Raw genomic sequence first — 16529 nt, 5'->3', positions numbered from 1 at the left:
GCGAGTACTCATCCTGTCCCATACTGGTATTTTCCATTAACCCCAGCCAGCACCTTGTGCAGTGCAACCTGCTTTTTCCCTCTGTGGTCCAAGCTCTTCCCAAAAGTGGGGGGCAGTTGGTGGGACCCCACATACCCCACTGCTCCCTCCAGGAACACGTAACCAAGAACAGGTGGTAAAAGCCTTCCCATCACCTTGCCTCCCAGGTTCTCCACTTCCCCGGGTCTTGACGTTGGGCTGAGACCCACCGGCAGGTGGGGGAGAGGAGCTGTGCCGGAGCAGACCTTTGGTTGGCTTCATTATCCACGGCAGGATGGAGAGGGTGGGTGAGGACGACAAAGGGCAACCCAGCAGTCTCTCAGGAGTTAACACAAAGTCCAACGAGGTGTAGCAGCTTCTCCACAGCCTCAACAAGGTTGGAAGGAGGGAGATGGGGAGGGAATGGATGAAGACTAGTGAGGCGAAACACAATCATCCACTAGACACCGACCCCGGTGGAATCTGGGACGATAGGAAAGGAATGCACAGAGAGAAGGTAACAGTTTGCTACTACACACAGAAATGCTGGGAAAGCCTGCAATGGCTTCGTTGTCTCAAACTAAGAACGTTCCAGTCTAGCAGCACTCAAAGTCCACGGGGTACTTTTGTTTATAACATTAAGTTATTTCTCTGTGCCTGTGCAGTAAAACTTTTAAACCCCTTGCTTTACCCTCCCCTCCAATCACTGTGCAAAACACCCTGTCTGGAGTCACACAGTGAATGATCTCTCTTAGAGACTCATTTTTCCCTTTAGCTGGTCACTGTTCTCACCACAGGGCTATTTGGATTTGCTTTGCCACTGGTGCCCAAGAGGTCTCGCCCCAGCTGGCAGTGAGCACCTGACACCCAGAGATGGGGATGCTGGTTTGGGTCTTGCCCTGGGCAGAGATGATCTCCTGGGCGATCTGAGCCACTCGGGGTGCTCCTTTGAACCACTGCTTCGACCCAGCATTTTACAAGCGACAAACATGAGGAGAGCGGTGGCACTGTCCCACTCTTGTGCTCCCTTTCTGCCCACTCACCGCAGCGGGGACGGGTGCTATACAGCTGTGCACACGGTGCTGACTGTGAACTCCGTCTCGTTGGCCATGATGTCCGTGGGCTGCAGGTTTCGGTCATACATAGGATTCTCAAACGTTGCTCGGACGTTGGTGTTTTCATGGCCTGCGTAGCCATTGAATGGGACTTTTGGTCTTCTCCTGCAGGATGTCAGAGAGAAAATCCAGAGAGGTCACGGCTACTCCTGCTGTAGCCAGCTGAACAGCCCTGACAAGAAGTCACTGGAAGGGAAAAAGCTAATTTTGAAGAGGGTAAACACCTGGGGATAAAGCAGAAGGGACCTATAGAAAAATCTTGCTATAGATTTGTAGCGCAGGCAGCTCCCTGGGCTTTGCTACAGCCCTAAAAGTGCTCCCTGCGCAGAGCGGCCAGTCTGCACGATGCTTTGCAGCGCAGCAACATTTCCACAGCAATGCATTGATCAGGAGAAATAACTAATTTACAACAGACGCAAAGCCACCTTGAATGCTGAAATATGAAATTTACTTTGCCTTATCCTACTTAATGTTGCCACAAATCTTAACGGTCATAAAAGCCTTCAACACTCTTCTCCTAACACCCTCGCCCCTCCACGCATGCTTGCTCCATTCTTTTTTCACCTTCTGAATTAGATGAGAAGCCAGGTCTAGGGGGAGTGCTTTTAAGGCAAGCTCACAAATATTTCTGTCAGTCCCCCGAGTTTGTTTCACCTACTGGCACCGTTCCTGAAACCTACCTGTGTTTGTAGAGATAAAGCACAAACCCTGCAATAATCAGGGCTATGAAAGGCACAAGAATGGCAGCTGCCACAGAACTGCTGTTTGATGCAAAATGGTGTCCTATTGATTCTGGATCATTTTCCATCATGCTGATGTCTGAAACAGAGCAGAAGTAAACACATTTCAAAACACCGCTGAGGGAAATGGGGTTTGCTCGAGATACGGGTTACATTATCAACAACAGGCCAAGATGGTTACAAGTGTTGCTGTAAAAGGTAATCAAAAGCTTCTGAGCTGCATGAAGAATGGTTTGGAGATGCAGCCTAGCTTAGACAACATCATTTATTTAGAACTACAATTAAAGAGAGATGTAAATAGATTTATCTTACCAAAATGCTCAAATTTGGATGCTTAAAAGTTAGGCTTTAAGGGAGACTTTCAAAGGCTGCAATAATTAGCATCTAATTCTCCATAAAGGTGACAAGACTCCAGGGTCAGATTCCAAAAACCCTAAGAGATCGAAGAGCTCAAGCCACATTTTAAGACATATTTAGGAGCTTAGACCTTGGGTCGTCTAAGCCCTCAAGTGCCTCCGAGATTTCTGAAAGTGAGATGGAGACACTTTTTGTGGTAGCAATGGGACTTGGGCTTTTAGGCCAGACACCTGGCAACATGGAGAAAAAAAAACACGGTCCAGGTGCTATTTGTGGCTCCAAACTCTTTCTGTCCTTGATAGAAACCTGTTTATTTAAATGCCTCACTTTGTTCCCAAATTAAAAATTTTGGTGGTGTTTGTCTCCCCCAAATCTTGTGTTAGCCAAGTTGAGGATGGGCTTAGCCCCCCCTTGCCAGAATATCCAGTGTTCAATATATTCAGTGTTTAAACACAAGCCAGGGCAGAGCAGCTGCATCCATCGTACAGGGAGGAACTGGAGATGGGAAAGGAGCAACGGGCAGGGTGGAAGTGCTGCCAGGCAATGGGGACCCTCTCCTCCCCGTGCAGCACGGCACCGCTCTGCCTCAAACGTGAACAAACAGAAGCCGTTTCGGACGCGATCATCTCCCACCCCCCTGGGCTACAGAGATTTGAGGGCACCCGGCTTCTCTACCCCAGTGGCTGGTTTGGGTTTTGCCAGCTCTCTCATGAACGATGTGCGGAGGGGAGCTGGAAAGGGTTAAGTTAAACCTGACTGTTCAAAAACAGCTATAAAATTAAAGCCAGGGACAGTAGAAATGTTTCCTGTTTGAAAACCTCCGCTACCATCAAAATCTAGCTTTCAGAAATCAAGGGGAAAAGTAGTAATCAGAGGAAGTTTACCGAGTCTCTGAAGGCCAAACTGCCCGAAGCCTTTGCCACGCACAAAGCCCTGGTACACAAACGTGCCACTTGACGACTCTGATGAGACCTGCAACGACAGGAGACCAGAGATCAACAGATTTGTTGAACACTTCCCTGGGATTTTAGCACCCATCCTGTCACAGCCTCTTTCAAGTTCATGCACAGCATTAATTGAATTCAATTCCCCAGAAAATCAGGGCATTTTTTTAATAAGTCTGGCTGCCCAACAACTTAAGACTCTCTCATCTCAAAGGAAGGAAATGAGACCTGCAACGACAGGAGACCAGAGATCAACAGATTTGTTGAACACTTCCCTGGGATTTTAGCACCCATCCTGTCACAGCCTCTTTCCTGTTTCTGGTTCGTGTTCATTGTTTTTTGTTTTCCATTAAATCAGGGCATTTTTTTAATAAGTCTGGCTGCCCAACAACTTAAGACTCTCACATCTCAAAGGAAGGAAAAAAAAAAATCTTGTTTGCAATAAACTACAGAACACACTGCTGATCCAACAGGGATAGCGAAGGCTCTGGGCTACAACGGGCCATGGGTCAATCAGACGCATGTTTCTTGTAAGCTCCAGTGGATCTCTTAAGGGCATGGGAAGTTACCAGACACAGAAATTGAGGTGAGAAGTTGACTCCATTAGGGAAGATTAGCTCTTCTAGCTTGATGTTTAACAGATATAAAATGTTAAAATGGAACGAATCATGCTGGTTTCTCCTTTAGCGTTATCTGGAAGCCTTACAGATTTAAAACCATAGGGCAATAAAAAAAAACCCATACAGCTGCAAGGGAGCATGGAAGAGCTGACTGTCATGTAATGTTATCTCGCATGCTGGAAGAATGCCCTATGTCCCCTTCAAGCGAGCAGGTGACTGGAGGATAGCAGCCTCATCTTGCCACCAGCTAAGGGAGTTATTCCCCCAGCTTCAGCGAGAAAAAAGCTGGTGTTTTGACAGCAGCGGGAGGAGTTGTGTGGGTGGACTTTGTGTATGAGGTGCCCGGGCACTTACATGTCCATCTAGAGCCCACTTATCATTTTTGAACTTGTTGACAAAGATCTCCACTGGCCCCGTTATCTGGTAAACCTGGAGAAGCAGGTGCACATCTTCTTTCTTGTAAATGCCTGAAAAATAAGTGACTTTTCATCACTAGATCACAATGACACTCTGAGTTTGAAGCAATTAGCTTTCCACCTGAGAGCAGAGAAATCACCTCATCATCTTAGAGTGGACTCCTCCTACCAACCCTATCAGTGGGACGCACCGGGAAACACACCGCAAACACATAATCCCATGTCCACCCCCCAGGATATTAAAGACATTTTGTGCATGGGAAGAGACTCAACTGTTAATGTTTAGGTTACGTTGCTGGATCAGTAACAATCTGGTGTTCCATGGAGGGCAGGGACAAGGAGCACTCACAACTTTTACTCATTTGTCTTGGACTACAAGTCCACCACTCCAGCATGCAGGGAATGGATGATGGACTGGGTTCAGCTGCCCTTCAGGTAGAGTCAAAGCAAACTCAGGTACATATTTTATTTGTCTTGGTCCAATCAGAGATTGGAGACTTCAAACCTGGGTGGTTCTGTAAAGCTCAATCAGAACATCAACATGATCGATACAGCAGAGCATGCTGCCCCTCGCTCTGTGAGACCACTTACAAGTGTAAATCCCTACAAATGGCCATGTCAGCTCCCTTACCAGACACCTGGAGCTCCACGCCGCTGTGGTCTATCAGAGTGGCATTGACTTTACTGGTGGCAGGGTCGAAGCTAGTGACAGACAGCATCGCAGGCTGCTTTTTCCCCATGTATTCGTAGGAGCCTTTCCAAAGGGAATTCCTTGCAAACACATCAGCAGGCACTAGAAACCACAGCAAGTGGGGATGCAGAAGAACAAGAGCATTGCCATTTACTTCCGTTTTTCAGAAATCAAAATAGAGCAAATTTATTTCTTTCTTTGAATTCACAAATACGTATTTAAATACCTCAAATCCCACCCACTCTCTGTGTTATCACTGAGTACAAAACCAGAGGAGAACAAACAAGCTGATGACTAATTTTGTTGTTTTGACAAAAAATGCTTCTAAAGTTTTAAAAACAAACCAACCCTCAAAATAATTTCTTAGGAAAAGCTAACAAAAAACATTTTTTTTTTAAAAAAAAAGGTCTAATGTAAGACATCTTAGAGGGCTCCAGTCTCTGGAGTGCCCTGGGGAGGGCAGTGGATGTTGGTGCCCGACTCCTGTAAGGCTCCTGTCCCTTCTCCAGTGAAGCACGAACAGGATGAGGCACGTGGACTGCTTTCACCAGCCCAGCGGTTTCAAGACCTGCAAGAACAGCCGGGTTTCTGGCTGCCCTGGGGAAGGGACAGGGTGGGATGGACCTGGTAAGGTCCAGGTCTAGCACTAACGTGTCCCACGCAAGAGCGAGCCCTGCTACGGTACCTGACACCTTGGCGAGCGGTGGGTCCCGTGCGGTGCCAACCGGCCTTCCGCTGGGGCGGACATCGGCTGAAAGAGAGGGGCAAACCACCGCCGGTGAATACTGCGGCATCTGACGCTGTTGAGACACTTCTACTGTGCTGGTGCTAAGAGAGGACGGCCTCTGGCCGGCATTGCTCACACACGTAACGTGGCTGCACGTCCCTGTGTACAAGGGCTTTGGACAGGGTCCTGCCCAGCTCACTGAAACAGCACGAAGCTTTCATTTACTGTCCTCCCCTGCCACCTGCTCCAAACCAAAGCGTCCAGAGAGAGCTACCATGCTGCACAAGAGCCACGCAGCTCTGTTTCAATAGACCACTACGTTTTATTGATCTAAGACTCTGAGATAGGTAAAAGGTGTGTGAGGTAAAGAACAACCTTTGTCTCGTGCAGACACTTCTAGATCCAAACCATCAGGCAGAAAATCCCCCAGCTGCCTCTCCCCTGGGAGCTGCACAGGACCCTGTGAGAGCTGTGGTCTCTACTGCCAGCTCAGCCATGCAAACACCCTCGTGGAGGTCTGGGAGAACAGCTGTTTTCTCTTGGGCTGCAATGCTCCCCTCCGCAGAGGCGCAGGCAAATGGGAAACCAGGGTCACGCTGCTCAGAGCTTTTACCGAGGCAAATAGGTGGTTTTCCTGTCCAGCTGCCATCTGCTTTGCAGGTTCGATGCTCAGATCCTCCGGTGAGATAGTACCCACTCTGACAGGAATAGATCAAGGTGTAGCCCAGAGATGGCAAATCCAGAGCACCGACGTTGGCGTGGGAGGGGGTCTCCGGCTGCTTACAGTGGTGAGCTGAAAAGCACAAGGAAAACAGAGATGAGAGACACCATCCAGTTGTACACAGAAAGGCAGAAGAGTGACACCATGACGTCAGCAAGGACAGAAATCTCTTAGAAGAACTTTTTTCAGCAAAAGCTTTCTCTGCTCACTGAGGGAGACAATGCCATGCCTGGATTTTTGCCAGCCAGATGAATTAATGAGACCACTTCCCATGCTTCGCTGGCTAGATTGCTCTTTCTGGCTAAAGCTCTCGGGGGATCCTTCACTTGGTTCCAGCTTCCATGAACTGAAACCCAGGCTCTGCCATCCCCCACCTTTTAAGGGAAAAAAGTCAAAACCAAATGATACTAAAGACACCTTCCTTCTTCCTTTGAACTCTTACCCCAGAACTGTGTCCCAGTTATATCTGTGGACTGAAAACTGCCTTTACAGGACATCAAGACGCAGTAAGTTAAGCCGGTGATTCCAGTGAGTGCATTATAGATTTGTTTTTGTATGATCTCTGTTCACAGGACCACTGTCCTACTAATAATTTGCACCCACCTGTCCATAGGATCACACGGTAAGTCCTCAGAAGCATGCAATAGTCATAAATTCCTGTAATTGCTCAATAACTTTCAGAATCTGGCCACAGAAATCGAAGCTGAGCTTGTCCAGCTCCCTGCCATCAGAGCAAGCGTGTGCCCACACTGCTCTATCAGGTCCTGTTGTAAATATGTCACCACTTTCCTTGAGAAGTTACGACACAAAACAAATAAATCACAGAGCCGGGAAGCTCCCTCTCACCCACACTGTAAATTTGCCCTTTCTGTAGCTCTCAAACTGCTCATGAATGAAAACAAATCCTTGACAGCCTTCACGAGGTATTATCTTCATCCTTGTTTTACAGAAGATGAAATATAAAACCCAGAAAGCTGAAAGACTAACCCGAACTCGCATGGTCTGGGAGCCCCAGCTGCCAGCCCGCAGCCCAGCTCGGAGGCGACAGTTCAGCACTCATTAGCAGTGACTGCATCCGACTCCACGCTGCGGATGGAGAAGGCTTTACAAAAAAACCTAAAGGCAACAACTCAGTAGTCCTTGCTGGCACGGGTAAGCCAAAACCATCTTCTATTTCAATGCACCTAGCACCAGGAGCAAAATCCCACGTACAGCCACAGCTGCTGCTGCATCCTTGCAGTCTCCCAATTCAGCAGAAGCCTGTGAATGTGGGGACGCGCTCCCACCACCCAGGCAGGCAGCAGGGGAGGGCAGCTCCTTCCAGAGCAACCGCTCCCCTCTCCCCTGATGCTACATGTAGGAGTTTTTAAAGGCGGGTGCCCCGGTTGGGCTGCTCGCAGAACGAGCGCCTACAGGGTTTGTTAGTGGAAAAATCTCTCACCAATAAACCACCTCACAAGGGAGAGGAAAAAGGTTTTTAATACTTTTGATATTATGATGGATATTACCACTCAAATAGATTAAATTCAACTCCTCCTGGTGTAGCAAGGAAAATATGATGGACAGCTTAAAAGAGCGAGCAACACATTATTAAAGATGAGGAGAAACGCTGCTCTGTCGGAGAGCCCTTCTGGCTAAATGTTAACCCTGGTCCCTGGAGTGCGAGCTCACATCTCAGCCATCAAATGCGGTTTCAGAAGCACAAAACAAAGTCTCACCTGAAACTATGTCTCTGAGGAAGGGACAAGTAAAAAATCTCATCTGAAATCAGAAGCGGCTGCTGGTGTAGTCATGTCAGGAGAGAAGTGATTGTGTGATCTCCCTTTTCTTCAAGGATACGTTTTCTCAGAGCTCCCCCCCAGATTACCAGCTCTTCAGAGCCGGCAATTTGCATGGTGAAGCACAGCAACAAAACAAGGCAACAGTGTGGTTAAAGGCACCAGTTTCCTTTGACAAAACCTCTCCCAAGACTTACGGACGCAGTCTGCCTGTACGCCGCTCCACGTCAGGTTGGGGAGGCAGGTCCTGGTGGTGGAGCCCTGCAGCAGGTATCCCTTCTGGCACTTGAAAAAGATGATGCTTCCCACCTGTTACAATAGGAGATAAACCACTGAACTTCCCAGTGCAACGTGATTCACCCATGCTTATAATACAAAAGTACTTCTATAATTTTCCATCTTCTATATGCTGGAGAGGGCAGCCACCTGCTTTCTGCCCTCACCGCCCTGCCAGAGTCTGGTGTCGAGAAAGCTCTCAGAGCCCCTGGAAAGCTGCGGCCTTTAACTGTGCAGGGAGTTGTTTCTTTTAGTGATAGAGGCGAGGCTGCTTTGTCTTTTAAATATACCCAAAGCCAGCATCAAACATAGATGCATTAGAACGGGTGGAAATTTTTGCCAAAAGGGATGTTCAATACAACTAGTATCAACAAACATCCTGTAGCTATATATCTAGCCATGTAGCTGTATTATAAGCGCCAATTTGGATTGTGAATAGCAAAAAGGATCACAAAACCTGAAAACTGACTTTTCAACATTTTGGGGGTATGCTTACTTTTTGCAGACTATCCACTTTTCTGCATTTGGTTTCAACCAAATTACTATTATTTCAACCAAACCATTATCATATAATGGAGCTTATTCCCTGCTTCAGACAGGTCGGCAGTATGATGCTGTCAGGCTGCAAGCCCCGTTATTGCAACTGGATTTGCTTTAAAACCAGAATATACTAGAATAAAATTGCCAAGCAGGGCTTTGAGTACCTTTCCGATCCTCCCTAGCAAGGCCGCACCATGCGGGCCACCTCCTCGCTAACCCCGCAGCCGGGTTTTATCAGACAGTTGCTCCTGGACTCTCAGCTGGCTGCTGCGGTCCCCTGGGTACCACATCCAAAGGCACCATTTCCCCGTAACATTCTCTGCTCCAGCCACCACCTCATCCCCTGCGTGAGCACCTGAGGTGGCTCCACTACAGCGCGCAGCTCTCAGACTGGCAACTCTTACAAAAGTCAGACTTACGGAGTCTCAGTGTTAATTAAAAACTAGAATTAAGTCATTAAAACTCAGGATTAAGATAACTAATTAGCAGCAAAACCGAAAGATCCACTCTGGCAGGAGTAGACCCATGGAATTAACTATCCCAGCCCCGCACCCGGCTCTGTCACAGCGGGGAATGGGCACCCGCGGGGACGGCAGCGGGGACAGCAGCGGAGGCTGGAGATGGAGCACCCTGGGGAATCGCTTTGGTTTTTTTCTCTGCTTTCCACCAATTTCATACTGTATGGGAGCTAAGATTAAGAAAACCACCTACAGAATTTGGTCTGAAAATGAATGAAAATTATGTCTCCAATGTGAATACTAATTACACTAATAACTATTAATTAGCACTGTAATTAATATCATAAATAATGCATTTCTAGTTAATCCCATACAAATGCACTCTGAGGTCTAATGGAGCACACCGGGATGTCCTGCTCATGGGAAGACACATTAATCCATGTAAGGACTCAGACACGGACTAACTACAGCAAGTATCGGGGCGCAGCCGAGGGGACCCCACTGCCGTGACAGTACCTGGTAGCCCTGGGAGTTATTCTGCATCCCAAAGAGAGGCACGCCGGGGTCCGCGCACGTCGTGAGGCTGGGGTCTTAAAAGAACAGAACAGATGCGGCGTTTTAAAGGAGCAGTTGTGAAAGCCATGTCAGAGCTCTGCCTTTCCCTGCTCTCCACACAGAAAGACTGTGCTGTGCCTTTGCAGCAAGACAGAAATATTTTGCTACAGAAGGAATACATAGCAACAAGGAAAAATACATGGATCTTTTTGTTTCTTAAATCCCTGACTACTGCAATGCAAACTAACCAGAGGCACTCTTATCACCCAGGAGAAAAAGAACATAAATCTTGTGTCAGGGACAACTCTCTTCCCTTCCCCTATTCCACACACGATGAGCGAAGCACCAGTGCTGTGCCCTCCGCTTCCACTGGCCACCCGCTGCACCGAGGGCTGTGGTGACCCTGTCCTCTCCCGTGCCCTGGGTCAACGCCTTTGTCCTTCTGGGCGCAGCTTGGCCGTCGCTCGCATCTCGTTATTTTGTAGTGATAGATGGGGGCTGGAAATTTTAATGCATCTCGGATACATAATCTCTCTTTACGCCTCATTTGCTCTCAATCTATCAGAAGATGAATACACACGATTCAGTAGGGATACCTGCTGCTACTCTTCTAGCATCTATCACTTTCTTTTTTTCCCCCAGCATGTCGACAGTAGCAGGGCATCGATGGGATTAAGGCAGAGATGCATCACATTAATATCAGCATCCCAAACTAAGCAAAGGAAACTGAAGCTTCTGTCTGAAAGGCACTTCAGCAGCAGCAGGTTCCCTGCTCCTTGGGATCACAGGATTGAGCTAAGCTGCAATGCTGGCCACAGGGATGCTCCGGTCCCTGGCCAGGGGTAGCTACGTTAGCAGGGAGCTGGAGCATCGCAGGATCTCAGTGCAATCAAATGAGAGTCTGCTCTGGATTCCCAGCCTTCTTTCTTCAGCACGCTCAACACTGCTATGAGAAGGACCATAAGCCCCACAGCAAATCCCTCTCTGTGCTTACTCACAATACTCCAATTAACAGGATTGTGCAAGACAAGAAGTAAACTAAGAAAAGTCTCCGCAATCCAACGCGGTGGGACAGAAGTGGCCTGTCACTATAGCCTGCAGCTATAGGACAACGGAGCACAACTTCTGTACCCAACGGCATGGTGGTTTACTGTTCTGCCTTTGTTCCTTATGATCTGACTAATTCGGCCTCTTCACACTGAAACATTATGCACTACTTGGTGTCGTCCCCAGGTCATTGGAGCTGCGGCGAGTAACTAAACAAGGGATACAAAGTGTGGCTGATTTGGGACTGCAGCACACAAGCTAATTCATTTTCCGTCATTTGTCTCTGCTGAGCTTCTGTCATTTATCACTGATGCAGTTTCCATGGAAGCCCCCAGATAAATCACAGCGTCTAAAATAAATAAATAAAGAGCCCCACTGCTGGATGAGGTAGCAGGTGATGGATGGCAGAGGGTGGAGGGCAGAGCCTCGGTCTCCTGGCTGCATCTGGGGGGGTCTGTGGTGCTGGCAATCTAACATGTCTCAAAAATGGGTGAGATCTGAATAAAGGCAACACTTTGGGTTCAGCTGCCTGTGTCAGAAACTAACATTTCGGGTCAGGGTTTTGCAGACACACAAGTCTCCTCCCTTCCCATAGTTTGTTTTGAGGAGACAAATTCTAAGTACATTTCCTCAGCGGCACGAACAGCTGTATTTGCTGGGTTCAATCATAGATGGCTCTGGAGGGCTGGGTGCCAGGCACGTACAATACGATCCTGGACAAGGATTTGCAAGAAAGTGATGAAGCATTTAAAGGCAGTATTTACAACAGTAGGCAGGTGCTCCCAACTCTTTGTACGTGAGAAAGCTCCTACTGAAATCAATAGGAAACTTGGAGGTTCAGGCCATGAGTACTTTTACATTACTGTAATTGGTGATGCATTTAAGATGTAGCTAGAACGATTGAAAACCGTGGAGAACAGCCTGAGATCTGTTTCTGCCCCAGATGCCCACATAAGGTGATGATGGTGGTGTTCAGGCAGACAGTTAAGGTAACAGCACATATCCCGTGCAGTTTATCACCACAGGAGCCCTGGAGTTCAAGAATGTAGCCAGAGTTTTAAATAGGTGGAGAATGCTGTGACTAATTATGAAACCTCTGGGAGCTGCATAATCAAAGGGTTCTGGAAGCCCCAGAAAATGGGCACCTGAAGAATGTGTGGAAATTTCAGCCTGAATCCCAACACTGCAGCTAGGCAAAGCAACTTGTGGGATTTTGATCTCTGTATACAGCACTTTCATACTTCTAGGAGCTGCTATTCTGCCATTCTGGATATAATTCAAAGGCAGCAGAGAACATAAGCTCTCACGTGCACCCTTTAGGCAGAACTTGGTTTTGCTTGGTTTCTGTGAGCAGAAGAGCTCCCCTCCACAGCAACCCATGGCTGCTCTCTGCAGTCAAATTGCATTTTCAGTCCCATCACTGATAGTGATACTGTGCATCTCCGCAGAGCGGCGTGCTGGGTTGGAGATCCCTGAGGAAGCCTGGAAGCAGCACAGAGACGAGAGCGCAGCACTGTACAAAGACAACAATTCTGATGTTGTCCAGGGTGTAGCAGCGGTAGCACAGTACAGGGCACAAGTGCAGGCGCAGCATTGCACTGGTGCATTGCCACCGTCCCCAGCCCCAGAGGTAACTCGGGCAGCACCAGCCTTTGGGACCTCTGCGTGGCGCTACCCTCCGCAGGCTCTCACACAGCCCTCAAACCTTACGGCCCAGGTTGCAAAAGTTAACCTGGAAGTTCTGCAGAGGAACTTCTCCCTCCTGCCCACCGGCAGCCCAAGCACAGCGCTGAGGAGCAGTAACAGGGAGGAGATTGTCTTCCTCAGAGGCACTATGTATTGACCACCATCAGGGGCAGGGACAGGTGCTGAATCTAAGCAGCATGCCCCAAGAGAAGGAGACAGGTTGTCTACCACCAGCTAGTACACACAAACCGAAGGCATCATCCCTATACATTCTGATTTTCAGGGAAATGAAGTGCTAATTTCTGCAAACCCAGAAAATAAAACCAACTTTGCTACAAATGGAAAAGCAAAGTGACAACTCAAAGCTCTTTGCTTGTAGATGCAAGACAGAGGAGTCTCCCCTTACCTATGCAGCTGGGCTGGGTCCCGCTCCACGTCCCGTCGGACTGACAGAACCGCCGGGCTGATCCCACCAGCACGAGCGGGGCTAAGCAGGAGAAGGAGACGGAAGAGCGGTACGTGAAGCCTCTGTCCTCCCTCCTGCCTTGAGCAGGTATCCCCGGATCACCGCAGAACACAGCTGCAACAGGCAAAGAGACAAGTGGATTGCGATGAACCTCCTCGAGAGCAAGCAACGTTAATAAGCTAAAGATGGGTCTATTAATGGCCCAAACCTTACCACTCCCTGCCATCAAACTCTGTGATTGACAAGGGAATTAGTAGCAGCAGAAGGCGTTGCTGGCTACTTTCCTTGTAATTCTCTCTTTTTGTCAATTGTTGTTAATTAACTTCCACCTTCTCCCCCATCTTTTTTTTTTTCCTAACGGCATGCTTAGCTTTAAAATGTATCTCTAATTGCACGATGTCAAATTGCTACATGGTTCCATGTCACACAGAAAGCCCACTAATTATACAAGATCCAGGGAAAGGTGCAAGGAACACAGTGAGGGCTTTGTATGATTTAATATGAAAATGGCTATTGTGCAGCTGCCAGCCATTCAGCCAAGAAAAGAAACTCAAATCTGCCTTTATCATTATGAGACGTTTAACTAATTTTTTTGCATTAGCTATTGTATCAAGCACACAGGTTTCCACCCAGCCAAAGCTCTGCCTTCACAAAACATTCCTAACTTCTGCTGCAATAACACAGCGCCCTTTACCAAAAGGTTTTTTTTCCTACGGCCTTTGGCAGTTTCAAGAGCCCTGATTGCAGAAGACTCGGTCACTAGGGAGGCACACGGACAAACAGCCAGTTTTAAAGATGCCTCGTGGACAGGAACACGCAAGATCTTCAGACTTGCTGCAAACGTGACCTCACATCTCCGTTACAAGAGGTGGAGTGACTGACTGCGTCCCCATGGCCACTACTGCCTCCTCGTTACAGAGGTGGCAAACCGAGACTCCCAGCAATTTGGCTGCTGAGGTGGGGAGAACATTCAGACTTTTGGCTACAGGCACTCGAAGCATCCCCATGCTTTTCTCCTGGCATGCAAAACTCCCACTGACTTCAGTTAATGCAAGACTTCCCTTGGACTTAGGGGTAGGAAGCACAGCAACCAGATATTTAACTTCCCGCATACTGAGAATAGTCAATCTGTAGCCTCTATGATATTGCCAGGCAAGGCAGAGCTGGCACTAAAATCAGCTACATGGAGACGAGAGATGTTGGAGAGAGAGAGCATCAAACAACTGGGTTTTAATCATAGTCCTCCACCCAATTCATGCGTGAACACGTAGACGGCTGCCTACTCACGGAAGCACTGGGGCATTTCCCCACTCCAAGTCCCGTTCCCCTCGCAGGTCAGCACAGCGGGCAGGGAGAGCTGATACCCCTCCAGGCAGGCATAGCTCACGCTGGAGCCCCAGCTGAAATCTGAGCCCACGATTTTCCCATTGGGGATGGCTTGTGGGGATTTACAGATGATAGCTGAACGAAAAACAAAAGCACGCTCAGTTCTCTTGACTTCTCAGCATAGTTATTTCCATTAACAAGCAAATGCATGTAGGATCAAAGTTCTATTCTGCTCTCAAAGAGCACCTCCTGGGACTGGCCTAGCAGGGGGCTGTACAAACTTTTCCAGCTGTGCGTGCAGCTGTAAACCCCAGGATTTCACTTTGAAGTTTGGGGTTAACCAAATCCCAAATCTCAAAGTCAGATTTCTGAGTCGGTGTTCATTTCCAACTGAAGGTAAGAATCCAGCCTGACTTAGTGTGAAAACTCATCTAAGATTCCCCGAAAGATTCATACATTCTGGACAACCTGGCTGAGTTTCAGATTACCAGTTGAATCAACAACCGGTCTGTATTTCATCTACTCTAGGGTGTTTTAATATGACATTTTTGCAGTGTTTTGCTTTTCAGCTCAGGGGAGCACTGGGAAAGATGTTAAGCTCATGCAAATCAGCCTGGCCTCCAAATGAGACTCTGGCCACATTCTGTATTATTCCTGCAACATTAGCTCAGTGGAGAAAATGAGAGAGGAGTGTAAGAATTGCTCTTTACAGCCTCTGAAGGAACTGGAGTATATTTGGAAGTCTCTATGTGGTCTGCATTTATATCAGATTCATGACAGGTGAATTTTCCAGATTGCTAAAGAAGCACACATATGCTGCCTCAAGCCTTATCTACACTTGGTGGGTGAGTAAAACACTTGCAGAAGAGATTCAGCCTGTCCTGCAACTGCTCTATTATTTCCATTTCCTATCTCTGAACTACAGAGGCAATCTCAGAACTGAGAAATAATGAAAGGAGTTGGAAGAAACATTTTTCAGACTTCTAGATGATGCCAAAAAGCGTGTGCTTGCAAAACACAGTATTTCATTCGAGTTTGATCTGAGTTTTTGCGAAGAGTAAGTCACTTCGCTCTCTGTGCTTCACTTTTCCTTCTCTACTATGGGGATAATAGCAATTGCCTCCCTCCCAGGCGTATTGTGATGATTGATAGACCTAAAGATAGCAAGGTGTTCATGCTATGTTGATAAAATTGTGTAAGCGCCATAAACACAGGAGATAGATTGAATGACAGGACTGAGAAACTTCTAGGTGGGCCCCAGGCACTGTGCAGTAGTTGCTGCCTATTACCTTGTCACAAATTACAAAAAGTTTGTGGCCTGTAAAACTTATATCCTCCAATATTTACAGCAACCAGTCTTACCCTTGCAGGCAGGTTTGGTGCCATTCCAGGTTCGGTCTTTCGTGCAGGTTAGAGAAGATGCCCTGTCTGACTCCATCATATACCCAGGCGTGCACTGGAACACCACTGTTTTATTGTAGGTAAAATCACTGCCCAGTCTAATGCCGTTGGCTGGCACACCAGGGTCACCACAGTTGATCACTGCCAAAGAAAAAGAAAGCAGCATTTCTGGCTGACCATCCCTTGTCTCTCACTTCTGGATCCGCAGTAACTAGAAACCTGATGGTCCTGAGCATTTTTCAGCGCAGGATGTAATCCACTAATCGTGGAGAAGGGAGCATTTCTAGCACAGAGGATTTGGAGAGCAGCGCTAGCTATGGAGCAGGCTGGGCCACAGCATGTGGAGAAAACTTTGCTTCTACTCAGTGGAGTGAGCAGTGATCTTAATGGCACATTAAGACCTTGCAAGAAGTATTAACACACATTAAACATTAAATAAAACCTGGGTCAAATCTGGGCTAGGTGGAAGACAGTTTGCCCATGGCACCCCCTCCTCTCTTGTCCTGGTTTTGGCTGGGATAGAGTTAATTTTCTTCCTAGCAGCTGGTACAGTGCTGTGTTTTGGATTTAGGATGAGAACAATGTTGATAACACACCGATGTTTTAGTTGTTGCTGAGCAGTGCTTACACTAGTCAAGGACTTTTCA

General features: G+C 47.7%; 1 protein-coding gene across 1 annotated transcript in view; it reads right to left on the bottom strand.

The window, feature by feature from the left end:
* Positions 1–438: 438 nt before the first annotated feature.
* The window catches only part of CSMD2 (CUB and Sushi multiple domains 2), a 310684-nt gene continuing 294593 nt past the window's right edge, over positions 439–16529 (bottom strand). The window contains exons 59-71 of the mRNA XM_009284828.2: positions 15844–16023; positions 14443–14616; positions 13096–13269; positions 9918–9991; positions 8325–8436; positions 6242–6421; positions 5587–5652; positions 4842–5003; positions 4149–4261; positions 3115–3202; positions 1814–1952; positions 1062–1238; positions 439–501 (exon numbers count right to left, since the gene is read on the bottom strand). Coding sequence (XP_009283103.2) covers positions 1079–1238; positions 1814–1952; positions 3115–3202; positions 4149–4261; positions 4842–5003; positions 5587–5652; positions 6242–6421; positions 8325–8436; positions 9918–9991; positions 13096–13269; positions 14443–14616; positions 15844–16023 — 1622 coding nt within the window. The 3' untranslated portion in view covers positions 439–501; positions 1062–1078. The remainder of the gene's footprint in view (positions 502–1061; positions 1239–1813; positions 1953–3114; positions 3203–4148; positions 4262–4841; positions 5004–5586; positions 5653–6241; positions 6422–8324; positions 8437–9917; positions 9992–13095; positions 13270–14442; positions 14617–15843; positions 16024–16529) is intronic.

This window comes from Aptenodytes forsteri, unplaced genomic scaffold (genome assembly GCF_000699145.1).
Source record: "Aptenodytes forsteri isolate BGI_AS27 unplaced genomic scaffold, ASM69914v1 Scaffold7, whole genome shotgun sequence".
In the NCBI taxonomy this organism is placed as follows: Eukaryota; Metazoa; Chordata; class Aves; order Sphenisciformes; family Spheniscidae; genus Aptenodytes; species Aptenodytes forsteri.
The sequence above is the reverse complement of the archived record's forward strand: the minus strand, read 5'-3'. Positions and strand labels throughout refer to the sequence as shown.